The sequence below is a fragment of the Rattus norvegicus genome, chromosome 15 (assembly GCF_021556685.1).
Source record: "Rattus norvegicus strain SHRSP/BbbUtx chromosome 15, alternate assembly SHRSP_T2T, whole genome shotgun sequence".
NCBI classification, from domain to species: Eukaryota; Metazoa; Chordata; class Mammalia; order Rodentia; family Muridae; genus Rattus; species Rattus norvegicus.
The window spans coordinates 22651460-22679006 of NC_141548.1; the positions used below are offsets into that span (position 1 = coordinate 22651460).

Below are 27547 nucleotides of genomic sequence, written 5' to 3' on the forward strand. Positions count from 1 at the left end.
TCCTACTTCTGCAAGCGGTTTCCCACTCCTTAATTTACCTGGAATCAGAGAAACTGTCCCTCACTTCCTTCCAAAGAGGCAGCATCTGCCATGAGTCATGTCCACAGATTGCCTCAGATGCCCCGGCGTTTGCTCTGCCAAGCGCCGAAGCTGCATCTTGTGTCATCTACAGCATCAGCAGCCTCCTCCGGTCTCTCAGAGCAGGTCTAGATGACACCCTGTGCTGCGGCCCGCAAAAAAGCCAAGGCACAGTGTCCTGCGTCTGGGGGCGGTGGGGGGGTGGGGGTAGGGGTGGGATGGGGAGTGAGGATAATTGTGTCTGATACGTTTTCTATTTCACAAGAGTGGTCGATTGTGAGTGTGTGTTCTTCAGAAGGGCATTGCCAAACCAGCGTCACGATGCTTTTGACCCGAGTTTCTTTCCCGTGAGTTTTAGAGTCAGCTCTCCCACGGAAGCCTTCACTCCACTTGGAGTTAATGTTTTATGGATGGCGTGAGAGAGGAGTCTAATTCCTTCTACTGCATGAGGATACCCAGTTCCCTAGCACCATTTGGGGAAAAGATTGTCTTTCTAGGTGTTGAACGGTCTTGTCACTGGTGATTGCTCTGTTCCTAGAGAAATGGAAACTGTGTTAAGTTAGAATTACATCTAGGCTTCTGGACAGCCCTTCACATTTTGGTTGATTTTTTTAAAAAGTCTATGCATCCGTTAGAGCATTACTCAAGGGACAGTGAGAGTCGTGGGTTTATCTGTCACAAAGGTTATCAGACCTTGAAAGGAAAAGTGTCAGCTCGGGGCCCCAAAGCCAGGTTCTCAGCACAAAGGAGATTATTTGTTCCAGAGTGACAGAGGCCAGGTAAAAGGGACAAAGACAGGAGACAGAGGAAGACGGAGAAGGGGAAGAGGCCAAGGGAGGGGGAGGAGGGGGTATTTGTCCTAGAGGAAAACAAGGGACTGTCCCTGGATGAAGAAGAGACAGAGATGACTAGAAGGAAAATGGCGCTTTATAAAGGTAAAAGGAGACACCCGTCTGTTAGGGTGAGGTGTTTAATTTTAATTGGGCGCGTTAATTAGGTGAGCCGAAGGGGGCTTTTGGTCGATGGACTTCAATGCTTTGATAGCTGGGCCTTGGTAGTCAGCCTCAGGAGGAGGCTATAACCAAATAAGGGGATAGTCCTTGGGGCCTAGTTTTAGGAATGTCTTCAAAGGGTTTTTAGCAAGACAGAAGGAATCCGGGGGAAGGGCAAGGCCTACCAAGTTGGCCAGCATCCCTGCAGCCCTAGTCCTAGGAAGGAGCTTGACAGGCTTGGGTGCAGTCTCCCATGTGTGCCTTTGCTGGAGGGGTGTCCTGAGCCACGGGGTGTCCCACAGTTAGGAGGTAACGCCTGATGGGAGGCTACTGAGTTTCCAGGCCTCACATAATCCTCAGGGAATGAGTGTTCTTTTCAGAGAATTAGCCTGACTCCTCCCAGGCCTGGTTAGTATCTTCTGCACCCAGATCATCTCCTCTCTCACCTGCACTCCTGCTCTCGTGACATCACCTACCGTGAGGACCTCAGGGTAGCATGTGCAGCCTCCAGAAGCGTGAACTCTTTTTATTCTTTTCTTTTTTTCTTTTTCTTTTTTCTTTTTTTCGGAGCTGGGGACTGAACCCAGGGCCTAGCAAGCGCTCTACCACTGAGCTAAATCCCCAACCCCTGGACCTTTACCTTTAATCTCCCCCCTTCTTCCCTCTTTTCTTTTGAGGCAGAGTCTTATCTCTCTGGGTTCAAACTTGTTATGAAGCCAACAAATGGCCTGGAACTTCTGGATCCTCTGGCTTCCACCTCCCAAGTCCTAGTATTATAAACGTAGGCCACCAGACGGGCTTTATGTGCTGCTAAGGTTTGAATCCAGGAACAGCATCCCCCCCCCCCCCTCCAGCGCCATGCTAGGAAAGTGTCCTACCAACTGCTCCACATGCCGACCCTCTTTCGATTTCTGAGAGAGGCGCTCACTCTGTCTTCCGATCTGACTCAAGGTCTCAGTACCTTGGCCTTTGCCTCTATCCTGCTTCTTGTGTCTTTATTGAGTACTGGGGATTGGAGAACAGACGGGAAGACATGGGAAGACATTCTGCTTTCCGGTCAAGGACATATTCGTGGAGGGCAGGCCAGGGTGTGGTGCCACTCTGGTCGCTCAGAGGCAGCAAGTGCCTGGAGAGAGGACCAAGCCCAAAAGGGGAAGCATGGGAGTCTAAAGATAGACGTCTGCACACAGCTGTACTGGGGAGTGGCACCGGGAGCGAGTGTAAGAATCCCGAGACGTGCTCGGGACCTGCCCCACCGGGTTTATTTTTAAGCAGGTCAGCCTACTCAGTACTTCAGTATTTGGCTTTTCCAGGCCAAACAACACTGCTGTGGGTTATCCTCTGACCCGTCTGAGTTCTAAGGAAAGATGCAACATTTAAGTGCTGAAAACCTCTAATTCTTCCCTTCCTGTGACCCTTACATCTGCCTCTAACACACGCACACACAGCAAAGTCTGTTTTAGCAAAGGGCAAGTTGTCATGATTTTATAATCTAGCTAAATTAATTAATTTAGCAAAAAAGGGGGGAAGAGGGATGGGGAGAGAGAGGGAGGGGGAAGAGGGAGGGGTGGGGAGGGGAGGGGGAGGGGAGGGAAGGAGAGGGGGAGGGGGAGGGGGAGGGGGAGGGGGAGGGGGAGGGGGAGAATTTAATACAGAAGTTGCTATGTGACCTTTCTACCTTGGGACTCACTTTGTAGTCCAGGCTGGCTTACAGCGTACAGCTCTTCCTATATAAGCCTCCAAAGTTCTGTACAAACAGGTGTCTGGTAAACGGTATATATATATATACCGTTATATAAATAATTATATATTAATATTATATTAATACAAATATAATCATATAAATAATGATATAGTAATATTATATTAATATATTTATTATATTTATTTATTATACATTTATATTAATATATTAATATATTATTTATATAATACCGTTAATATATAATATATTTTATATATTGATTTAATTTATTAATTTATCTATCTATTTATTTATTATTTGAGACAGGGCCTTTTTACATAGCCCTGCCTGTCCTGGAACTCACAGTGTAGACAAGGCTAGTCTAGAACTCACAGAGATTCACCTGCCTTTGCCTCATAAATGCTTGGATTAAAAGCAGGTGCCACCATGCCCAGCTAAATAGCAGATATTTAAAATGTAGATGAGTTATCGAGAGCGAGGCTAATACTTCGACTGTCTTGTGTATAGCTTTCAAAAACAGGATGCTCTTAGCATGCCAAAGGCTAGCATTTTGTTTTGGAAGCACCTCTAATACATAGAAGAAATAGGTAGCTTTAAATATATATATATATGTATGTATATGTACATGTATATATATATATATATATATATATATGTATGTATGTATATAGTATTTGAGTACACTGTCGCTGTCTTCAGACACACCAGAAGAGGGTATCCGATCCCATTACAGATGGTTGTGAGCCACCATGTGGTTACTGGGAATGGAATTCAGGACCTCTGGAAGAGCAGTCAGTGCTCTCAATCCCTGAGCCGTCTCTCCAGCCGTTCTGTTTTGGAGCCCATTGCGGTTGTACATACTAGTGGGCCTAGCCCTTGAGAAGTAGAGACAGATGGGATCAGGAATCCAAGAGCACTCAACTGTGTAGCGAGTTCCAGGCCAGCCTTGGCTATGTGAGACTGCTTAAAACAACAACAATAACGAAAACCCACACAAACGAAAACCAAAGAGCTCTGTTTCTCTCTGAAGCTCCTTTGATTGGGTTGCATTCAGAATTGGTATGTCATTAATATCTCATCAAGCATTAATTTGGCCCTGTGGGGCTCAGATATTAATACATGTCAGGCTCATACCACTGAGGCCAAAAGGTCTCCCTCCGCTACGTTCCTGTGCAGGTTTTCCTGCTGCACAGCTGATCATGCCTCTCTCGTTCACCATCCTGTGTCAAAAGTTGACCTGAGACAGGGCGGAAAGTTGCAGGAAAGTGCACAGCTATCCTGGTTCTCTCACAGGTCACAGGGGAGGCCTCTCCGGTTATCACTAGGAAACTGGGGCTTCCCTATCCTTATCCTTCATTCTGCGTCTATTTCTTTTATGATGTCGAGCGCTTTATGAATCAAATCTTGTAAAACAACCCTCCCCTGCAGACTTCATGGCTCCCCTCTGTGCCAAAACAGTTTTGAAAAAATTACTGGTCTCAGGGAGATGGTACCGCGCCTAAAGGAACTTGCCACATTTATGAGGCCTGGAATTCCCAGAAACCCATGCACATTCTGTGTGAGCTTGGAAGCCTGCAAGTCACTCGGCCTTGGGAAGTGGAGATGGAGACCCTGGCAAGGTCAACCATACTGGTGATCTCTGAGTGTGGAGAGACTGCCTTATTGACTAAGGTGGAACCATTCCTCATCTCAGCCTCTGGCCTCCACATGTACAGTGGATGAACACACACACACACACACACACACACACACACACACACACACACACACACACACTCTCGCATCTCAGTCCCATTCACAGAACCCACTTAGAAACCACAGTACGTACTTGTGACCCCAGGGAGGCAGATGCAGATGCTCCAGGCCAGCAGGCTCCAGGCTCCAGACCACACACAGCACACACATACACTCGGGGGGTCACCATACCCATGGAGGTGTGACCTATGGTTCCGATATGTAAGACGCCATCTCCAAAACATTAAATGTTAGGCATGGTGGCAACACCCTTAATCCCAGAACTTGGACGGCAGAAGCAGTCAGATCTTTGTGAATTGAGACCATTCTAGTATACATAGAGAATTTCAGGATACCCAGGGGTACAAAGTTGGACTCTATTTCAATTTTTTTTTTAAATAATAAAAAGTAGGTTCTGAATTCAATACTCGGCACCAGTCCTGTTAGCCTCCGAGGTGGATCCTTTTAAATATGGATCCAACAAAGTTTTGGCCTGGTAGGAAGTTTTGGAAGGTAGAGGCAGGAGAATTAGAAGCTAAAGGTCATTCTTGACTACATGTTTCTCCCAGACTTACAACTGTCCTTCCTAGGAGAAATGGAAACACGTGGAGACATACCTATCGTGGGGGGCGGGGAGGAAGAGTGGAAGGACGAGAGAGGGAGAACAAGCTCGGATCTGAGTTATTACCCTTTTTTTTTTTTCCTTTTCTTTTTTTCGGAGCTGGGGACCGAACCCAGGGCCTTGTGCTTGCTAGGCAAGTGCTCTACCACTGAGCTAAATCCCCAACCCCGAGGTATTACCCTTAATAGTCCAGTTGGAAGCAGTTGTAAATCAGGTGCGTTGCCAGCCCCGCCCACCACAGACTCAAGGCCAGCGGCGATTATTACGGCCCGCTGCCCCCATGAAGGTGAGTGTTGGAGCATCTCTTTAGGCGCTGTTGGCTTTGTAGTGTACTCTCTTACGGCTTTGGGGACTGTTAATTAGTGATTGTGGACCCATGCAGGTGTAATGGGTTCTTAGACAGACCCATGGCCCTTGTGGGCTCAGCCCCACAAGGACTTCCTTAGCAGCCTAGAGAGGTGTGGTGTAGAAAGCAGTGGGTGTTGGGTCGTCACAGGGTAGATACTCTTGGCAATGAGAATGGTGACCTCTACGAGATGACAAGGATGTCCTTGGGTTCTGCTCACGATGAGTTGGTAGTAGTCAGGGCCTCTGGTCGTGTGGCCTGGCATCAATGGGGAGCTAGCCAGCAGTACTGATCTCTGATGGGCAGGTAGGGCAGGCCCAAATGCTGCCAGCGTCGGGGTGCGGGAGCCAGAGTTGCTTCTGTGTGGTACTCAGGTTCTCCTGACGGCACTTCTTAGACAGATCCCTGGATGGGAAATGGCAGCGTGTCAACAGGAGCCGGTGGCCCTCAGTCCCACCTAGGAGCAGGGCCACGACTAAAGCCTGGTAAAGCTCCCTCTTGGAGCTCACCTGGCGGGGGCAGGGTTTTTGCTTGGCTTCCCTCGTCCTTTAGCTACTGAGCCTTCCTAGGATTGAGTAGGAGTTGGGTACGTGCTGGGCAAGGTTGCTTTCTGTGCCATCTAGCTTCGTGTGTCCAAGAGTAGCCACAGATTTGCTCAAGGCCTCCAAGCGCGGCCCCGTGAGCAGGTCATCCCACGGCTTCCTGTCAGTAATAGGTACGCGAACCTGGGAGGATGGGTGTGGACCACGAGGATACCTGCTGTCAATCCTGACACTGGTACGGTGATTCAGGCAGTTGACCACACCCTTATTCTAAAAGGGCAAGGATCTAGGTCTCTTGGTTCTCAAGGAGGGCATCTACCATTTCCTTCCATTTCCTTCCATTTCCTTCCATGTTAAGATACCAGTGCCCTCTATAAGGCAGGGGCTTAGGTCTCAGCCATTCTCCTGGGCCGCGTTTGGCTCCCCAAGCCAGCGCAGTGAAGAGATCTCGGAAGTGGGAGTGCAGGAGAGACGCCCAAACTCAGGTCCTAGCTCAGTTCTCAGTATGGCTCTGGCTACCGCTCCGTCCTGGGGAGGTGGGGTTCACTGGGAGGTGGTGTGAGATTTTTCCCAAGGCCTGGCTGGTGCACAGAGGTCAGGTTACTGACCCGGGTGTGCTGACTGCAAACCGGAAGCACTGAGCAGCTTTCCAGAAACTGAAGCTGCCGGTGGCTGCAGTATGTTTGCTGGACTCTCCCTGCCCCTGCCGCCCTTCCCTGGCTCGGCTCTCTCTAGCTGACTTGCGCTCATCTCCAAATGCAGCCATAAACATTAGTTTGGTTCCTCCTTGTGAATTTGGAGATTGAGTGCTGGCCACTTCTTTTAGCCATCTGTAATCTTTAAAAAAAAAAAAATGTATTCCTAAATGCCTTCCGGAAATCCTTTTGCTTAATTAAGGCATAGCTTTCTGATGGTTGTGATAGAGTCTTGGGGACGCTTTATCAGAGAAGAAATTATGAAAGGGTTTGTAGTGGGCTCCTATTTGGGACTGAAGAAATAAAGTTTCATAGATATGAGAAACAAAGTTATAAAAACAAGGTTTTGAGAAATACCTCTGGTGGTCAGGATGCCTATGACAAACTTGTGACCTTTCTGAGAGATACATCTGACATCATGATGCCCAGTGATATGAAATAAGTTTTGGTGACCAAGATTCTGACTAAGCTAATTAAGACAAAACAAAAAACAACTGTTCTTGGAAAGACCCCCCACCCCTCTCTGTGGTAAATTCCAAGAACAACCACAGATTGTCATCCTGATCCTGCCCCACCGCCCAGTTCACCCACCTCCCCCAAGGGCCGTGCCAACTTAGCCCTTTCCCAGTGATTCTCCAAGGCCAGGTGAAGGGCTGGATGAGGAAAGTGACCAACTGAGCCAAGAACAGCCCCTTGAGCAGGGCAGCCAATACCTGAGCAGATCCTTTGTCCTGTGTACCATCAATGAGAATAGGCCAGCTAACCCTGTTGCTGAAGTCTGCCCTCTGTAAGGAATAAAAGTTGGGTGCTTTTTGGGTTCGGGGTTGCCTCTCCCTGCATGGATGAGCAACCCTCCCACATACGTGGATTAAAAACCTTATACCCTCATGCTACTGCAGCGGTCACTTTGTCAATCTGTGCTGTGTGGGTTGTGCTTCTGAGGTAGGGCCACTATGGGGTCTTACAACAGGACTTTGAAAATAATTTCCTCCACTCTGATGAGAATGCCTTTTGTTTCTTGTTGTTGTTGTTTCTTTTCAAGACAGGGTTTCCCTGTGTAGCCTGGAATTCACTCTATAGACCAGGCTGGCCTCAAGATCTACCTGCCTCAGCCTGTGCCTGGGATTGCAGGTATACAGCGGGCCCCACCATTTCCTAGTGAGAAGGCCTTTTTGCATAAAACACATACCAGGGGAGCCCAGATGCTCCCAGCTTTTGTTGTTGTTTTGTTTTGTTTTGTTTTTTTACGTGTTTGGTTTTTTAATCTGAACTTGCGTTTTCTGTTGGAAGCACCCATCTACGAAGAGTTCCAGTCGGGTCATTATTTAAACGGATACTGAAAGAGCGTAAACCTAAACGGGGGACGTGTCTCTCGCTCCAATCGAGGGATGGGGTGCCCCCAAGAACCACGAGTAGCCATTCTTGATGTAAAAGCACGAGGTACCTTTATTAACGGGATCCCAGGTCGACGGGATCCCGGGTCGACACGTATCTCACACAGGAGACAGAGGAATCGACCCCGAGCTTCCAAACTCGGGGGTTTATATAGGGGCATTCGTGCGGTTACACATGATTGGTCAATTCAAATGGTGCACAGTTACTTTCGGCGCGAAATTACATCAGCAAGGAGTACGTGCTCTCTAGCAGCTCCGCAGGCAGGTAGGGTGGCTATCTCACTCAGGGGGGTGAAGGAAGGGGAGGGGGTGGCTCCGGATGGTCAATGTCCTTGGGGCTGATAGCTGGTCCAGCAGGTCCTATCTCTAACACCCTCTCAGGCACGTCCTAACTTTTTGAAATTTTAATTCTTCAATACAATTTCCTGATTTCAAAAGGACAGCAGGGAGAGGAAGACTAAGATTTTTTTTTGAATTAAGAATAACAGAAAAAATTCCTTAGTTGGCTAACAGAAACAAAACGAAACGAAACAAAACAAAACAAAACAAAAAAACAGAAGCCCAAAGCAAGTATAAAGCCTAGGTTCACATTCCAGCCTGAATGCTGTTTCCTCTGAGCCCTCTGGCCCCAGCTAGTTCTGGGGATCAAGCCCAGGGCCTTGCACATGCTCGGTGCTTGGTAGATATACCATGCTGTAGGCCCAGCCCTGCTGACCTCGCAAACAAGCCACTACGATGCTTCCTGAGCGCTAGTCCTTTTCTCTGGATCCTGCCCTCTCTCCCCTCCAGAAGTCTGTGCCGAGCGAGCCCCTTCTGCATGCCTGTCTCCGTGAGGCTCTGGGCTTGTGTGGCCTTGTGGTCAACTTTCCCGGCTGAGATACTCTGAGTTGCTAGTAATGCTCTGTGGGGAACACCTCATAGCTGTGGTCAGTGTTGGCCTCCTAAGAAGTCATGAGAACAGATCCTGCCTCTTGACAAGAGTCCTTTCTCCTAGTCTTGGTTCTTGAGAGATGTGTTGTGGTAAATACTGTATAGTTTCCAAATAAAAGGCACAAAACCTTTCAGATTTATTTATTTATTTATTTATTTATTTATTTATTTATTTATTTATTTATTTATTTATTTTGGTTCTTTTTTTCGGAGCTGGGGACCGAACCCAGGGGCTTACGCTTCCTAGGTAAGCGCTCTACCACTGAGCTAAATCCCCAGCCCCAACCTTTCAGATTTATAATAAGCATTAAAGCTAGGCAGAAATCAACCCTCCCTCTATGCTATCTTGTCCCACTTCCCTGTCAGTAACTCTGAGATATCATTTGCGGTGTTCTGCCTGGGCGGTCCTGCTCTGGTAAGTTAGCCCTCACAATTCACATCAGTCCACCTACCCCACAGTGGCTTCTTTCTTTCCTCCTCTCTCCTCCTGGACCCTGCCTGCCTGCCCCAAGCACGAGAACCTTCACTCTGCCCCTTCTTCTGCCCTGCCCTGCCTGTAGGCATCTTTATTAACCAATCAGGGATAACTCATGAGTGGGATGGGCAAGGTTTACACTACAAAAGCTAGCATACCTGAGGATTTGCTCATTTTGGGTCAACCTGGTCTTGAGATACAGTATTTAGCATTTGAATACACGGCAGCCCCAGGCCAACCCACTACAGAGATTCTACAAGGAATATGCTAGAAAGAGCTGACTCTGAAGGCTTATTTACAGCAGTGGTCTTTCTCTCGGCCACTTGAGAAGTTTCCCTAACCGAAAGGACACACAGGCACATCTGCTTTGGGTCTAAGGTCCCCACACCCTCCTACAATGGGAGATTCCCACGCCCCTCTGTCTCCCTGCAGGCTGTGGTCCCTTCCCCTCTGCCCTCCCACAGGATGTGCTCTGGGTGTGATTCCCCTCATCCTCAGTGGAAAGCATCTTAAAAAATGCAAGCTGTCTTTCCCACTGGCCCCCTGAAGCCTTTGTTTGCTCTGGGCTTCTGTATCTCTGTCATATAAAACCTTCCTGGCTGTTTTCTTCGCTGTTCCAACGTCGTCGCCTCCTGAAACCACAGGCATTTAAGCTGACTTGGATTGTATAGCTGATGTTCACATGGACATGATTGATTGGCCCTGTTTCTCTAGGGTGCCTTTTTTTAATGGCTCCGCTCCCAGGAAATCTGGTTTCCCCATCTGCACTTCAAAACCAGCTAAATTTAGCCCTGCCTTAATAATTCGGACAGACCTCATTATTCCCCATCATTTTTTCTTTTCTCAATCCCTCATTGAGGTTTTGAGGGCTATTTCTTGAGATTCTCCCTTTCCTGAGGGATGGGCTGTGGATTTTCTTATTTCCTGGTCTCCACGCCCTCCCTGCATAGCCCCCCCACCCCCACCCCCCGGGGCCCTTGGTGTCCCCTTGGTCACACGGTTTTCCCAGGGCTATGCCTCGTGAGCACTTATCACTTCTCTCCTGGCTGCAGTTAGTCATTAATGGCTGCAGAACTGCCACGGCGTGCAACCTTCTCTTTCTGAGACCTACAGGCTTCACGGCTTCTCCTCCTGAGCACGCACCAAGATTTATAAAAAAAAAAAAAAAATCTCGTTTCTTACCCCACCTATGGCAGCAGTGACATGCATGTCTGAATGCAGAGATCTTTGGGAGCATGGGCTCTCTGGGAACCAAACGAGCTGACCGGTTTCTTTATCGACCTCGTGACCTTCCTCAGAGACTGCACCCAATTAACTAGGTCCCAAACACCAAACAGCTAATTATCTGGTCTCTCCCCATTGAGAAACCAGGCCATGCCCTCCTAAGGCTTTGCTGGGGCTGAGCTTCTTAGCCCAGTTGCTCAAAATATCAAAGAGCGGGGCTTCTAACCACACTTCATAGGTTTAGAAATTATTTTTGTTCAGAGATCAACATGACGTGACCCGGAGCAGTTCTTAGGAAAGGCTGTTGTTTGCCAAAAAAAAAAAAAAAAAAAAAAAAAAAACTAAACAGAAAGCACTTAAAAAGGTCCCCGTGCCACTACTGCGTCCTAAGCAGTGAAAATGAAAGGAGACATCTGTCCAGTTTCCTTTCTAAACATCTTCGCAGGGAGAATTTGGGGCATGTGAAAGAGGTCAGGCTCCCAGCCTCGGCCCCACTCAACATACAGCAAGCGAGGAGGGAAATCAGTTCCAGCTTCAAGCTCTGAGCAGGAGGCATGTGCCCTTCTCCGTGTGGTGCCCTTCTCCGTGTGGCTGCTGTCCCCCAGTCTGTATAAGAGGCTACAGGAGGGGTCAGGCCCTGCCTGGGATTTCTCACCTATGACTTAGGTGGCTTCAGCAGGTTTGTGCTGGTTTCCACAAATCACAGTTGTATGCTGAGGCAAGCTTTGAGCTTGATTTCCCATCGGAGTTGGCTGCGCTGTCGCTCGTCCTGTTGGGTCTGTGACTCGCATGGGGTCTCCGTACAGCCAGAGTCTGAAGCAGAGCAAGGTCAAGTGGATCTTGAAGAACTGAACCCCTGGCCCTGGGCTCATTAGCTCTTTTCTTAAACCACAGCAGCCAGGTAGCCCACCCATTAGAGACTTCCTTGGCAGCAGCGGCCAGAATTGGGGAACAGGTATCGAGAAGCTGAGACCACTCCCTCCCTCTGGCCTTCAGTGAGTCAGTGCCACTGTTACAGATGGGACATTAGAACCCGAAACGGTCTTTCAGTAGTTTGGAAGCTGTCCAGATAGTGTGGTAGGGCGAAGTACTTGCCATATGAGCCTAACGACCTGACTTAGACCCTGAGATCCATGTAAGGTGGGAGGACCTTCGTCATGTGCTGGCTCCTTCCTCAATAATAATAAAAATTTAAAGGCACAGCCTGCCTGGCACGATGACAAACATTCGCCATTTTTCATGGTTGCAAATCCTCCATGTTTAAAAGCTAGTTGTATTTTCTGCAGGGTGGAACAAATGATTCTTCACTCTACTGTTTCATGTACTTGTTTCCTAGTCATTGTTGCTTTATGTAACGAGCTCTGGTCTTTTATTTTATTTTTAGTTCAGTGCCAGATATTGACCACAGGACTCTGGGTGGGTGCGATGTGGTGCCGGAAGTGGGAGAGCCTCCTGGGTAGCTCAGATTGGTGTTTAACTTCTATCCTGCTCTCTCCCTCACTGGTGCCAGAATTACACACAGGTTTCCCAGCCCCAAGCAGATGGGATTACAGACCTGTGCCACCACAGGGCTCTGTATGTCCTAGGGTGTTCTCTGGTGGGCACGAGGACACATTTAGTGTCTCCACATACACAGTGGAACTGGGAGATCCTAAAATGCACGAGTGGCAACATCTGTTTCTGGGGACGCTACAGTTTATAATTGCACCAATAAATATCCCGCTATCCTAGCAACGCTTGACTCTGTCAGATCGTAACCATTTTAGTAATACCATAGGCAAGAGACTACTTTAAAATTGGTGGCTGGGGATGTGGTTCAGTGGCAGAGCACGTGTCTAACACACAAAGCCCTCTGGGCTGGTTCAGTCCTCCGCACTTCACACGCAAAGCACCCATTTTCTAGAACACTGTGAAGTTGGGCAGGTTTTCGTTTCAGGCTTCCTTTCCTGTCTTGGAAATGAACACCTCAGGGTTTTACCCATTTCCTTTGGCTTGGTCTGTGTGAGCGCAGACACGTGCGCACATCTGTTTATAGTCTGGGTTCTCTTCTTCAGTCAATTAAATGTTACCAATACCATCTCCACACTTTCTGTTGTTTATTGTTTTGAGAAAAGTTTTTTTTTTTTTTTTTTTTTTTTTGGTTCTTTTTTTCGGAGCTGGGGACCGAACCGAGGGCCTTGCGCTTCCTAGGCAAGCGCTCTACCACTGAGCTAAATCCCCAACCCCGGGAAAAGGTTTTGTACTGCAGCCCAAGCTGGCTTCAAACTCAGCATCTTCCGGCCCCTCTGATGCTCTCTTCTTCCAGCTCTGATTTGCCTTCCACTCAGTTATTTCAGAGCGCTCCTCACAATGCTTGCCTCGTGTCGCCTCACGGATCCTAGGCCAGGATTCTTTAATGAGAGCATTTTCCCACCCGAACTTCAGTCCTTGGTCCACCTGGAACTGATTCCAAGGACTGCATAACAAGATGAGGCTGTGATCCAAGCTCCTTGGGGAACTCTTCTTGTGATGATCTCAGACACAAGTAGCTGTCCCACTACACACTTGGTTCTCATCTGACTCTGCTGTGTTTCCATCATCTCTGCCAATATCATGCTTTGTTTGTCGGGTGTTTTTGTTTGTTTAAGGCAGGCTCTGTGTATAGCCTTGGAACTCACTATTGTAGATCAGGCTGGCCTCTGGGTGCTGGGGTTAAAGGCACGCCAAGGTGTGCACCACCACACCAAGCACTTTCTGCATTTGAAACTTTAAAGTCAGGATACAAGTGGGGCGGGTTATTCTGGTATTTTCATACTCATGTTTTCTGCTTTGTTTGCACTCCACTCACCCACTGCCCTATTTGGCAAAGCTGGTCCCCTCTGCTGCTTGTTATGTCTCAGGGGCATTCTGTGTTTTGAGTACCGAGTTTGTAACTGGGCAAAAAGCTGAGAGGCTGTGTAGCTATGAGTAGGATTCGGAGTCCGTGTGCTCACTGGATTTTAGAAACCTGGACATCAGAATTCTGTGTTCACAGAAATGGTTTTCGTATCATGCATCTGCCACATTGATTCAGACATGGCTCTCAAGTTGTTTGGTCCACTGTGCTGTTTGTAATCATAAATTTAATTAACATCGAACCTGGACCAGTTCCCGGAGCAGTATTATGAATGCCTGAGCAGCGAAGCCACAGGAGACTATAATTAGATCTCATGAAATAATGGTCTCAAATTATTTTTAAGTGCTTGTAATTTTTAGTAATACTCAGGCCGAAGCACAAACAACAGAAGGGACACTGACCAGGGGGTGAGTCTACTAAGGGGAAGGGACACTTGACTGACATACATGTGCTTATCCTGGGAAACTTGATTTGGTTTAATTAAATACAGCGGAGGAGGAGGAATCACACAGTGGGAAATCAGGTCAGTAGATAAGCCTCTGGCTTCTGTTTCCTGTCCTGGGTGGCTCTGCAGTCTACTGAGAACCTCGCTGCCCTTCGTCTGATTTCCCATTTCCTGTTAGTTTTTTCTCCCACCTCCCCCATTCTTGAGCTGCCAAACCAAGTCAGTTCAAACTGATAAGAGACTCGGTTAATTTGCTGAACAGCTCCGAGCTCCCAGGAAGAAATGGCTTCCTGAACTGCTGTGTAAAGGGCACCGGCGGTTCCTCTGCAGGATAAGAACTAGGTCCGTTCCTATTATACCAGCCTTCCAGGTCTATACCCGGAGAGAGGATCAACTCATCCTGACCTCTGTCTGCAGTTACCACAGCAAGAGAGGCTCAGGCCATGGCAAATGTTTGAGCACTGTAGGTGGCAGTCGTGCAGGCCTGTGCACTCCAAACAGGCCGCTGTGATATGTGTGGCCTGAAGCAAAGGCACAGTAGAAGGCCCTCGCGCTAGGGATGTTCGAGTGGCTTGGATACGGGTATGGTACAGAGAAGGTGAACAAAGTGTTTCGCTACTGTGTTCACTATTGCTGTGTGGACTTGTGGCCTTGTGGCTAAGGGCCAGGAATCCAAGGGCTGGCCTTGTTCTTCTTCACCACTAATAATTTCAAAAGCTTTTAATAAGGCATAAACCGCAACCAAACAACAGAATCAGACAGTCCGCCCCGTCTTCGCCTTTTGGATGCAAGAGACAAGAACTGTGAGTGTCTTTCAAGGTTACAAGGAAACTAGTTGCTGTGGGGCTGGCATTGCTACTGCAGAAGTTTCTAACGGGCCGCTAGCCTGCTGCTGGAGAATAACAAGACTTGGATGGAGTCTGTTATCATCTTGTTCCCATGCCCTTACGAACCTGAATGGCAAGGAGCAGAAACTCAAACGCAGGTTTCCGGAAGTCCTAGACAGTGTTCTTGCAAAACACCTTTCTTGACGGAGGCTGCTGCCCACGGGTTTCTCTAGGGCTCCCAAGGGCTTGCTTACCATGGACACAGGGACTGAGTCCCCTTCTAGCTCTGCCTCGGTAACCATTAAATCTGTTAGCTCAGAGAATGCAAGGGGCATGCTTGGCTCTGAGGACATGTAGACGTGTTTATGGGAGAACAGTTATAAATCAACACTTCTAAAGGGAGACATGGATTTGGACAGGAGAGGGCGGGGTACGAAGCTAGGAAATACAGCAATGGGATGGAGGGGTAGACCAGTGGTTCTCAACCTGTGGGTCCTGACCCCTGGGGGCCCAAACAACAGTTTCACCTGGGTCACCTAAGACTAAAACAGATATATTTAATTATCCACAACAGTAGCAACATTACAGTTAAGAAGCAGCAATGAAAATAATTTTATGGCTGGAGGTCACAGCAACATGAGGAACTAACTGTATTAAAGGGTGACGACATTCAGAAGGTTGAAAACCACTGGTCTAGAGAATGTGGCTGCCCAGACTCCTAAGGACGAATGGGCCCGGGGAAATGCCCCAGCTCAGAGGACCTGGAGGAGATGGGGGGGGACCGTGAGCTTCTGTTCCACAGGGCATAGGCATGAGATTATCATATTTTTAAAAAACGGGAAAGAGCTCTTATATTCTAGAGTAGGCCCACCATGACACAGGGGGGAGGGAGGACAAAGAGGTGAGCAGAGCCCAGTTTTAAGAGGATGTCTTTGCCTCACAAGCACAGGCACAGGACTGACAGAGGTGATGGCCAGGCCCACGCTGACAGTCTGGAGTCTAACTGAATAACCACAGAGGTCTCTCAATACTGAGGAAGGGTGTCCCCTAGAGAGAGAGCTCTTCATCTGGTACACGGCCTAGCACTGGATGCCCGTTCTAACAACACACAGGGCAGGGAGTATTGAGAGATCAGAAGCACAGAAAGAAAACATTAAATAAAAGGTTTTACTTTTATTTAAAATAAAATGCATTTATACAGTCTTTAATTCATGGATTATTGGAAAATACTGGTAAGTCCACCCCTCCCTGGCGCCCTTCTGGGCTCGTGAGCTAGGAATTGTCTAACTAGCACCAACGCAGATGTAACAGCGCAAAAGACTAGAACACAGCCGGTCCAGGCTGTGGTTAAGGGCATCACGGCAAGTCACGAGCATCATGACGTCATTTGTAATGTAGCAGATACTGAAACTGCATATTAATATTATATATTTTAAAAGCACTTAATTAATGCAAAGATGCTACATTTAAGCCATTTCCTAGTTGTGAATAGTTTTTTAAAAAAAAACTGTACAATTTTATAAAATTTGTGTTTGTACATTAGTTACACAAAATGCATACTTCATAGATCTTTACTTCATATGGTAACACGGGCTGCATACCTTAGGCAGATAGTGAATATGCTGGTGAACACTAAGAGTGATGTAATACAGTTTGGTGTAAAAATAAACACAAACGACGTACAACATGCTTACTTAAGGACAACCCACCCGACCACAGGCTAACAGTGTTTCCTTCAAGGTCAACGGCATCACTGCATGCCAAGCATCTAATGCAGACCCGATTTCTATATTGGGAGAGGGGATTAACTGGGTACCAGAAGCAGGATATTTAAGAGGACATCAAATTAAACATAAACGCATGCATACACATGATAAATACACTTCATATAGGTTATCCGGATGCCCTGGGTGGCCTGGTGGTAGGTGGCTTGTTTCTTAGTTCGGCTACTGTCAATCAGTGACGGCTGGTTCCCGACTGGCCTACTACTTCAGCTTTCCGTGTGTGGCCCTAAAGACTGCCGGGTATTCCACCGTCCACACACGGCATCAAGGGAGGCAGCAGATTAAGCACTGTGCTTGTTAGTGCACATGTAACCCTCAGGTAAGGCAAAAGGTGTCAGGATAAAACGATAACTTCAAGCTTCCTTTATTAAGCAGCACATAGGAAACAACAGCTTTAAAGTTAAATATTGTTATGGCCGTGGAGTTTCGTTGCATAGCCTTCCTACTCACACCCAACCACTGGTGAGTTTGTAGAACATCTCCTCATCTAAACTCTCATTTTGGTCTTTTGCACGCGTTGAGAGAAATATGTAGCCACCAATGAATTCATGGACCACCTTGCAGTCTACTTCGGTACAGATGAAGGACAACCGGACCTCGTCTGCAAACTCTACAGTGACCTGGAGCAAAGACAAAGAACTGTCAGTTGTGCAGGAAGCTCAGGGCTTTAAATTACGATACTCCACCCCCGTTCCCCGGGAGCATCCATTATGTCCGTAGATCTGCACAGTAAGAAAAGTGCAATATCCTCCCATTCCTTTAGTTTGCAAGCTCTCAAGGGGTTTAAGTCATTAAGGTCCCCAGTGGTCTCTGGTGATGAAATTAATGAGAATGTTCCTCTTCAGGTCCTGGGAGAAAACCTACTTCCTGTGTTTTATTTAACATTTGCTTCAATATTTAACCTTTAGTTATCAAGCTTCAGTACTTCAGGAAGACGTGTTTTTCTGACAGTAGCTGATACAGTGTATCCAATACATGCCAAGCGAACAGCCCACCAGTGAGACTGTTTTGTATGATGACAATGTAACGAAGAGAAGGGCACCAGGCTACACAGTGGGACGGGCAGCAGGCTTTACAGACCCTGCGAGCCAGTCTTCACGTGTGTGGGCACCGACAATAACCAGGCCCCAGGCTCCTAAGCGGAGTGTCCTCACTTGTAAAGTACAGATCTGCCTACTTTAGAAGGCTGTGATGAGGCTTAGAGGCGAGTGCCGTGCCTGGCCCAAGGCATGGGACATAACCTGACTGCTGCTAGGAGAAGGGACTGATTTAGCGGTTACATTAATTAACAATGGTAAGAGTCCAAGTGAGAAATGAGGAACCAACCACATGGTCCACACTTTCTTTTTTTTTTTTTTTTCGGAGCTGGGGACCGATGGTCCACACTTTCAAGGTTATCTTTTACTCTTCATTTTCAGACAGTCTTCTGTAGCCCAGGCTGGTCTCTAACTCCTCGAATTTCTACCCCTCCCGAGTGTTAGGTCATGGGTGTGCTACACCAGCCAGGGCTTCAGGAATGCTAGACACACAGTCTACAGGAGTCCCTAGGCTCCTTTTTTAATTTTCTGAGTACAGGTGTTGTGTTTGCACGTACGTCTGTGAGGCCTGATGACAGCATCAGAGACCCAGGAACTAGAGTTGCAGGGGGGGCTGTGAGCCTCCATGCGGCGCTAACAACTGAGCCTTGGTCCTCTGGAAGAGCGACAGCAGCTCTTAGCTTCTGAGCCATCTCTGCTGGGATGGGCTGGGGTGATGAAGCTTGGCTATGCAATGGTGGCCTTTAAAGCTTGTTTAAGGTTCTAGCGTGGGAACACAGCTGCTTGGCCAGCCTTGGCAGAGGGAAGGTGGTCTGTTCCCACCAAGTATGAGAGGAGAAGGGGACGCTAAAATTCACTTGCCAGATAACCCAAACGAGCCTTAGCAGTTAACGGGGGTGTCAAATACCACAAGCAAATCACCCACATAACCCAATCTTCAAAATTTTCGAGGCTCTCCCCTGTCTTAAGTCCTGGGGATGAAATCCAGACCCTGGACTGTACCCTCAGGGGTGTACTGGGTGGGGGACTGCCTGAGGGATGCTAGGGCTAGCTCACCATTGTGGGTGACTGACTGCCTGAGGGATGCTAGGGCTAGCTCACCATTGTGGGGGACTGCCTGAGGGGATGCTAGGGCTAGCTCACCATTGTGGGGGACTGCCTGAGGGATGCTAGGGCTAGCTCACCATTGTGGGGGACTGCCTGCCTGAGGGATGCTAGGGCTAGCTCACCATTGTGGGGGACTGCCTGCCTGAGGGATGCTAGGGCTAGCTCACCATTGTGGGGGACTGACTGCCTGAGGGATGCTAGGGCTAGCTCACCATTGTGGGGGACTGACTGCCTGAGGGATGCTAGGGCTAGCTCACCATTGTGGGGGACTGACTGCCTGAGGGATGCTAGGGCTAGCTCACCATTTTGATCTCCCAGTTGACATTCCACTGCTTCATATTGCTGAACCGCCATGTTTTGATGGCGTCTCCCGTGCTGGCGTCCATCCGAATCAATCTATTGTACGCAATTCCAATCAGTTCTTCTCTCTTGCCGCCTTGAAATCTGTAATATTGAAGAAAAACTACTTAGCATGGGGGAAGGGATTTTTCTCTAACCCTAAAACCAAAGAACTATTTATTCTAAAAGAGAGAGTCAATCATTGTGAGCTGTTACTGAGAAAGGTGAAGCCTAGAGGATACCATTAGGTTTTGGTGTAGACGAGGTCAGCCTGTCTAAGCAGCCCTGCCTTCCCGGTAAAGATGGAAGTCAGCGGGGCGGGCAAACTGAGCGGAGAGCTCGGCGGCGCACTGACCTGGCGATGAAGTGTGTGATGCCGAACTCGGGCAGAGACTGCCACGCCTGAATGAATCTCATCTTGGCTTCGATCAGACTCATCTGCGCTACGTTCTGGTGGGCCTCCAAGATCCGTGCTGTTATCTAAACACGATTTCAAATGTTTTATTAAATAATTAGACATCATCTTTTATAAAAGAGATAAAAAATGTGCAACCATAAAACTATATTGAATTGGAATTAAAAATTATCGAATGCTTCATTTGGGAATCCCAACAAAGTACCAAGGATAGTGAGAGGTTCTGTGTACCACACGAGAAGCGTTACTGGGATTCTAGTGTAGCCGCTCAGTGTGGATGGAGAGGTTCCGGGTGAGGATGAGACTCTGGGGGCAACGACAAAGTAACACATCCAGGTGGCCACAGAGCCCCGCTGGCCTTCTACAGAGCCACAGCGCAGTAATGCTCCAGGGCGGACCGGACACCGGGAAACAGGGTCACCCATGTTCCCATGGCCATGATATAATTTCCCTAATGTTTGCTTTAGGGTGGTGGAGGCACAGGTGGCTATGGTTACGGTTTTACGGTGTCTGACTTCTTTCTCTTTGCAAACATGGAGAACTTACCAACTCTCTCACATAGCCTGGCTGTAGATGGCAATGCGGGGGAAGAAAGAGGAGGCAGAAAAGAAAAAAAAAAAAGAGGCGATCAGGAAATGGCAATGAAGCAAAGAAAAGGCTGTGGACCTGCAAACCCAAAATTCCAGCAGAAAACCATGCAGGAAGGAAGGCGGCCACTCGGGTGGAAAGGAAACACAAGGAGGAATGAGAGCGGAGATGGGCAGGCGGCCATCGCTGTCTATGTGACACCCACAGAGGTGCCACATGGTGGCAAGTGCCACTCAGATGAAGGATGGAAGCTCACGGAAGAAAACGCAAAGGGGCAAACGCCTTGTTCTCCCCTCACGTGTCGGTTCTTACAGTGAGCTAAAGCTAACTGTTTAGTAGCAAAGAGAGATCAGTAATCACAGCCACTGCAGCCTCTTCAGATTTAGTCAGGTGAGGGATGCATAAGCTTTCTTCAGAAGAGAGCGGAGGGCGGCGTATGAGCCCCCTGACCACACTGGCCCTTTATTTGCACAAAAAGGCAGCAGGCCCTTCAATTACCATCTGCTTTTTGCATCCTTTTTCCTGGAAGGAGAAACAAAAGGTTGCCATACAGGGCTCTGGAAGCTATGGCTGCACAAGTCTTCAGTTTGGGACTGCAGGGCAATTCTTTTATTTATGTTAAAAACTCACTCTTACTCAAAATAATCCTGGGAAGTTTAGCTAGTATTTGCAGATTAAGTGTGACGCTATGCTGACTGTCCTGTTTCCTGGCAAAGGTCACCTGCATCGAACCTCACATCTATGAATCTTGTGTTATTGGGGTAGCAATGTGAAGGCCCAACATTCAGGGAACAAGCCTCAGAGGCTCCTTAGAGAAGGAAGGGCTTCGGAGGATTGCGGGGGTCCTTAACCAAGGGCCGCACACTGCTCTTGTCACCAAACAGAGGATTCTAGGTCACATTTTTGCTCATCTACAACTCAAAAACAGAAAACTATCATCCTGGACGCCTGACACCTAGGGAAGTAATCAAATCGCCAAGGTCTGAGACCATCAGAAGGCAGATGGGTTCACTTTTAGAAACTTGTCTCTCTGAACACAGTTCTTCAGGGAGAAGGGATCAGTGCCTCCTTCCTTCCTAACTCATCCGCATTCCACCAGATTCCCCAGGGCAGCACTTCCAACAACCCTTAGCACACACTCCCACAGCTGATGACTAGGGGGGGGGGGGGGGGATAAACAATGTCCCCTCTCTGACTCGGCCTCTGAACCACGCATCAGACCATTCCTAATTAAAGTTCTGAACATTTCTTCAGAAAGTGAAACTGTTTCAGACTCGTTTAATAGACTTATGTTTAAAATTAAGGAAGGAAATGTTCTGTTTGAACCTTAATGTTTTAAAATTATTTCTGAAAGATAAAACTAAACTCGGTAAAATGATTTATTTATTTTAGAAGCCTCCTCTGCTCCCCCACCTAATCTGAATCTTTCCTTTTATGGAGTGCTGTTCAGTGAAGGGAATCCTGGGGGCTCACAAGTCAAATTCCCCTGGAAAGGACCTTTTCATGATGCATCAAAGAGCCATGTTCCTGAGTAGCAAACCTTTTATGGTATTCATTTCCAGGACAGGAATTCTAAAGAGAGTGGACAGAGGCAGCGAATTTTAAGTTAAAATTGATCCAACTTTGTAACCCTGTGTAAGATTCCATTAGGTTTTACTTCTGTTTAGACAGTGGTGTGGGAGAAACTCTCTACCACATAACAGTTTATTTCTAAAGCTGGAAAAATCTTCCTCAGCAAAACCAAGAACTAGATCCTTTGGGGAAGAACTGAACGTGCTTTTCTGTCCCGTTTCACAGGGGACAAAACAGTTTCCTTGGGCTGAGCAGAACGAACTGGCTCTCACTATTAACTTTACTGATGATCTTTACAACCAGTCTAAGCTGGCCTACACCTCCCCCGTCCTGTATCACGTTCTAGCACAGCTGGTATCTTCTGGTTAACTGGAGAAACAGTACTGAAAGGACAGCAGGAAATGGTAAGACCAGCTGACTGAGCGGAGTGGGTACCTGTTTGTTCTTGTACTTTTTTAGGTATCTCGGGGACACCAGGCACTCGGGATTGATGTCAGTTGTGATCTGGTCAGGGATAAGCTGAGGATCTGGGTTCAGATGTTGCATCTTCAGGAAGGAGAGGATGTTCTGAACTTCTAGGTTGTAAGAGCTGTCTGCCATGGTCTTGCCTTTGGAAGCCAGTCTGCAGGCCGCCATCCAGTGCGCATACTGCTTCTCCTGGGCAGAGACAGAGAGGAAGCCACAGTGCTCAGCAGCCAAGTTCAGAACGCAGGGCCGGCGGGCAAGGTTGTTTATGTTTAATTGGACAACTTACATTATCACAGCGAAGCCAGATCTCGTTCATGCCCTCTGCAACCGGAATTAGGAGTTTGATGTTAAATTTCTGGCCCGAAATGTTTACATCCGGAGTAACTTCGCATCCTGGAATAAGAAATTTAATTACAGAAATGCATATTGGAACTCCTCACTTTGTGAGGTCTCACTATGCTGACCTGTGCCCATTTTTAGGAACATCCCTATCTGGGGGAAGGTGACCATAGAGCAAGTGGCCATAGAGCAAGGATTCAGAAACGTAGACCCTTCTGAGCCGTGAGAACCCAAATGACTCGGCTCTACCTCCAAGGAAATGTTTACATCATTACCAGAAGGGAGCCATAGGTACAGAGTCGCCTTATAAGGCCTTTTGTACAACTTTCCAAACAAGGGAGGAGTTACGTGGTGAGGCTAAAACACGTGTAAAGATTCACAAACCTACTTACTCTAGGTGACTTAGAGTTAATAATTCTGTAAGAACTTAACCAAGGTGTCTTTTCTCCTCATCTTAGAGCTGACCGCACTGACCGGTTACATAGAGCACGCATGTGGCCATCACGTTAGTACCTGTAGCACAGGTTTCCCTGATCCATTCTCCACATTCAAACTATTCTCTCCCTGAACCCTCTTTCTAGGTTCCAATCTCCCGAATCTACCCAACTGCACCCGCTCTGGAGTTTCTGCCAGCGCCCGTCCTCGCTCCATGGGCCTCCAGGGCCTAGAGTGCACTGCCAGTCCACGCTTTACGTGTGAACTCTCCTAGGAGCCCTCTCTGCATCTTGAGTGGGACCCCATTTACCCCAAGACCTTCACTCCCTCGTGGAACAATAACAAGTAAGGACTCTCACCACCACCCCGCCCCCGACCTTTTCTAAGTCATCACTTCAGAAACTGGCTGATTTCCAGAGTACTGGGAACTGAACTCAGGGTCTCACACATCCAGACACACTTCTGAGTGCCACCCAGTCCCCAGACGGAGGGGTAAGTCCCCTTCTACTTGAGCCGGTGCATCCATCAGGAGAATGAAGGGAAGACAGGACAGAGGCCATCAGCATGGCAACGGAAGCTGCAGCTCCATTCATAGGCCAGAACGAACTGACTGAGCTAGGGGCTGGGGGAGGCTCGGCAGGAGCTCAGCTGCAACAGCCTCTTATTTGGATCTGAAACCCTCCTTCTAGACCCTTCAGAGACCTGTACACACAGACACACAGACACATAGACACACACACACACACACACACACACACACACTTAAAAATGAGATAAAGCTTTAAAACATACTAAGTAAGGGGTTGGGGATTTAGCTCAGTGGTAGAGCGCTTACCTAGGAAGCGCAAGGCCCTGGGTTCGGTCCCCAGCTCCAAAAAAAAGAACCCCCCCCCCAAAAAAAAAAAAACTAAGTAAAAAAGCAGAGCTAACAGCAGAGCTGGTACCAATGTGTGGCTCAGGCTGCAGGGTCTGTAAGGAGGGACGCATCTTAAATTCCAGCTCCTCAGGCAGCTTTGACAAGGGAAAGGGAGACTCAAGCTGGCAGCTAGGAGCCTAACAGGGACATTCTGTGCTTGCCTTCGGGAGCACAAAAGGTAAGGATAAGAAAAGCGGATGGGTGGGTGGTGGTGGTAAACACCTTTAATCCTAGCACTAGGGAGGCAGGGGTGGGGCAGGGGCAGGGGCAGGGGCAGGGGCAGGGGCAGGGGCAGGGGCAGGGGCAGGGGCAGGGGCAGGGGCAGGTTTATCTCTGAGTTTGAGGCCAGCCTGCTCCAAAGATCGAGCTCCAGGACAACTAGGGCCACACACAAAGAAATCCTGTCTTGAAAAACAAAACAAACAAAAAACCCAACAGAACAGAGCCAAAACAACCACCACCACCACCACCACCACCCCAAAAAAACACCTGGATGAGGAATAGGGAGACTGTGACCAGGGAAAGAGAGGCTAAGCAGCCTATGATCAGAGGCAAAGAGTAAGCAGGACGCCAATGAGCAAGGAGAGATGAGAAATGCAGAAGTGATAGCCACAAGGCTGGAAATGAGGGAATCCTAACATTCTTAATGCTCAAGATCAAAAAAGTGACATCATAATTGAATACTTCAGCTCGGGTCTGTCCACAGAACAAAACAAAACATCCGCATGCAACTCAATACCAAACTGGAGAAACCCCAAAGGTATAAAGGAGCCGGGCAGGCACTGGCAAGCGAGATGGACTGCGTATCAGGCTGTCACAGGTTCGCTGGTAACGCCCTTACCTCTGAGGTTCATCTGGTGAGCAGGTGTGCCACTGGCCTCTTCTCGGCTCTTATAGCAGGAGATGGACGTGTCTTTGAAGGTGCACCAGTACTGCTTGTACCCCTTTAAAGTCAGCTTTTTAGGCCTGTAAGTCAAACAGACTTGAGACATGACCACCCTGAAGTAACTCTGTAGGGTATGCTTTAGTAGTTAACTTCTCACGTGTTGAAAAACACAAGGCTAGTTTTATACAGGGCAACACAGGCTGAAATCATCTCCCTTTGGCTGTTCTTTTCCTGGTACAGGTCGCTGGTGTGCTCGCCCCTAGTCAGTGAGAGGGTGGAGAGCCCACAGCCCCCCACTTCTCACTTAAAGCTCGGAAAGGTCCGTGTGCACCAACAGTCTGCAGAGAGAGGCAGCATTACTGCATCCTCCGTCTGCAGCATGACTGCAGGGAAGGAAGAGTCCAGCCCCGACACAAGCACGCCACCCCAGTGCCACACACAGAAGACGACACAGCGAGGAAAGGACGAGAGGAGAGACGGTGTCATTTGGAAATCTTGCTGCTGTGTTACATACTGCGAGCTGTGACATCACACTGCGACAGTTACACAGCACAGGACAGTGGACAGTGGGTGCTACATGCATCTGTGTCTCCTGTTCACCTTACTACTCGGCTCTCCATTTTGAGGATTAAAGGTAGATTGCTTAAGTCTAGAAAGATTTACTGGGACTTCATAGGAAAGGGTTCAGGAGCACAAGCTAATGGAGTCTGGAGCTCAGAGCAAAGAGCTACCACTGACAGTCGCAGGGCACCGTGTGAGCCCACTGGGGGCAGCCTCTATGACCAACCGTATGACACAATCAACCTTGATGTTCTGAGGACCAAATAGCACAAAGATTGCTGTGGCTTTAGTTTAATGACCATGATTACCTTAATTTTAAGTGCTTAACTGGTAAATCTTACAGATTTACTTTACTGGACAAACCTACTGCAAACTCAGACCGTGAACAGCTCTTACGCATGTTTGAAATCCTCCCACCTTTGCACTTACTTGAAAACTTTAATATAGTCAGCAAGCTCTGGGATTGAAGTAATGTCACCCTAGAAAGAATTCAAATAATATTTCCTTTAATCAGAAAAAAAAATCTACTTTGGTATCCGATATAAAAAAAATCCTGCTTATTTAAGATTCAAAATACATATATTAAAGACTTAAATGATAGGATTGTATTACATGGTCTTGTTACAAAGGCATCTTGGAATAGTGTTGAAGAAAGGTAAAAACATGAACAAAATGACAGTCTGTATAACTCCAAGAATATGTTGCTACTTCTAAATATGGGGAAACTGTAGCAACATATGGAAATATTATAAATCATAATGACACTGAGAAAATATTTCTTCAGCAGTAACTCACTCATTAGCTTTAAAAATAAGCAGTGTTTAACCACTACTGGGAGACTCGTATCTCCGAGGAGACTCTCCCCTGAATCTTCCATGACTTGATTACTCTTTCCCCTGGAGAAATGCCTTCCCACCACTTGCACAACAAGTGTTTGTGTTGGAAGGCCTCCCCACTGGTAACAAACACTGTTTCCTCATAAAAGGTTTCCTGGGGTGAAAAAATGAGGCCCTGGGGTCACTCTTCCCAACACTCACACTCTCACACACACACTCTCTCTCCCTCTCTCTGAAACTTCCTGAAAATCTATGGCTGACTTGTGTAAAGAAACCACCTTCCTTCCAGGTGCCTTATCTGGCGATGGAAACCCACACCAAGGTTAAGGCTCCACTGAGATCAACCATTAGCTGCAGATCCATCCACCCTACCAGGATTGTTGATGTTTTCCCGCCTTCCAAAGTGATCTCCAGGTCAGAAAGGGCGGCGTCAACTTCATCGACTTCTTTGTCACTGTTGTTTAAATGATTTTCTGATGTCATGATTGACAGCTTATTGATATGATACTGAAACCACAATAACACGTTGTTGAAATGACCGTTTAACTGCAGGACTTTAAGATGAAATTACTGCTTGACTCTATATTGGATTTGTTTTGTCATCCGATTGGCAAAGACAAGGCGTCGGGCCGAGGGGCTGGAAAGAGGAGAGCACGGGGGCCAAAAGCACTCGCAGCGAACCCCGGTTTGAGTTCCAGCACGCGCACAGCTCACAACCACCTATGTAGGTCCAGCGGAACCAGCACCCACCCTCTTCTGGTCTCCAAGACACTGCATGCACATGTGCACAGACACAATGCAGACAAGACGACACCTATACACATCAATGTAGGCCAAGTGTCTGGGGACTGGAAGGATAAAAAGCATGGGCCATGGCACTGGGGATCACTGTGACACCCTATTCAGAAAGACCTACTCAGATGAGCACAGACATACACACACATGAACCCAGTCTCTGCTTCCCTCGGTGAGGAGGGATGTTACGGGTCTGCTACGACACTACACGGGCATTTCTATTGTCTGATGTTGGGTGGGTGGTGTCCACCGACAGGGCCCTGTACAGATTCATAGCCCAAGAGGGTTCAGGCCATGCACGAGGTCTTCTGTGGGGATGAACTAAGCCACTTGTTTTACGTCACTGGAGAAAATTAACCCTCACTACCGTACAATCCCAACCACTCAGGACAAAGAGCAAAGAGGAAGCCAGTTCCACTCTCCCCAGTTCTGGGTCCAATGCTTCATCTCAGCTATGGAAGAACAGGAAACAGTCTCCATGTGTGGAAAGGGAATGTGTGGGTACAGTTAGACTGCCCTTCTAGCTAGCTAGGTAGCAGACTTTGGTTTAGAATTTTCTAAAATATAAAACAGTTGATTTTAAAT

General features: G+C 47.9%; 1 protein-coding gene and 1 long non-coding RNA gene across 17 annotated transcripts in view; one reads left to right on the plus strand and one right to left on the minus strand.

Moving 5' to 3' along the window:
* Window positions 1–719: 719 nt before the first annotated feature.
* LOC148000899 (uncharacterized) lies at window positions 720–26665 on the plus strand. 2 transcript variants are annotated; one of them, XR_015638700.1, is made up of 3 exons: window positions 720–1013; window positions 23115–23313; window positions 25011–26665. It is a non-coding gene; the product is annotated as an uncharacterized LOC148000899 (long non-coding RNA). The 2 variants fall into 2 exon arrangements; XR_015638699.1 differs by lacking the exon at window positions 720–1013 and adding an exon at window positions 13976–14019.
* Window positions 16038–27547, minus strand: part of Fermt2 (FERM domain containing kindlin 2) — a 68923-nt gene continuing 57413 nt past the window's right edge. For 6 of the 15 annotated variants that reach the window (XM_087585163.1, XM_087585158.1, XM_087585152.1 and 3 more), the window contains 8 exon segments: window positions 26540–26674; window positions 25761–25810; window positions 24726–24850; window positions 22481–22587; window positions 22162–22383; window positions 19507–19631; window positions 19115–19256; window positions 16038–17288 (listed from right to left, as the gene is read on the minus strand). In XM_087585163.1, the coding sequence (XP_087441289.1) occupies window positions 17115–17288; window positions 19115–19256; window positions 19507–19631; window positions 22162–22383; window positions 22481–22587; window positions 24726–24850; window positions 25761–25810; window positions 26540–26674 (1080 nt within the window). In that variant the 3' untranslated portion in view covers window positions 16038–17114. 15 annotated transcript variants of the gene reach the window in all.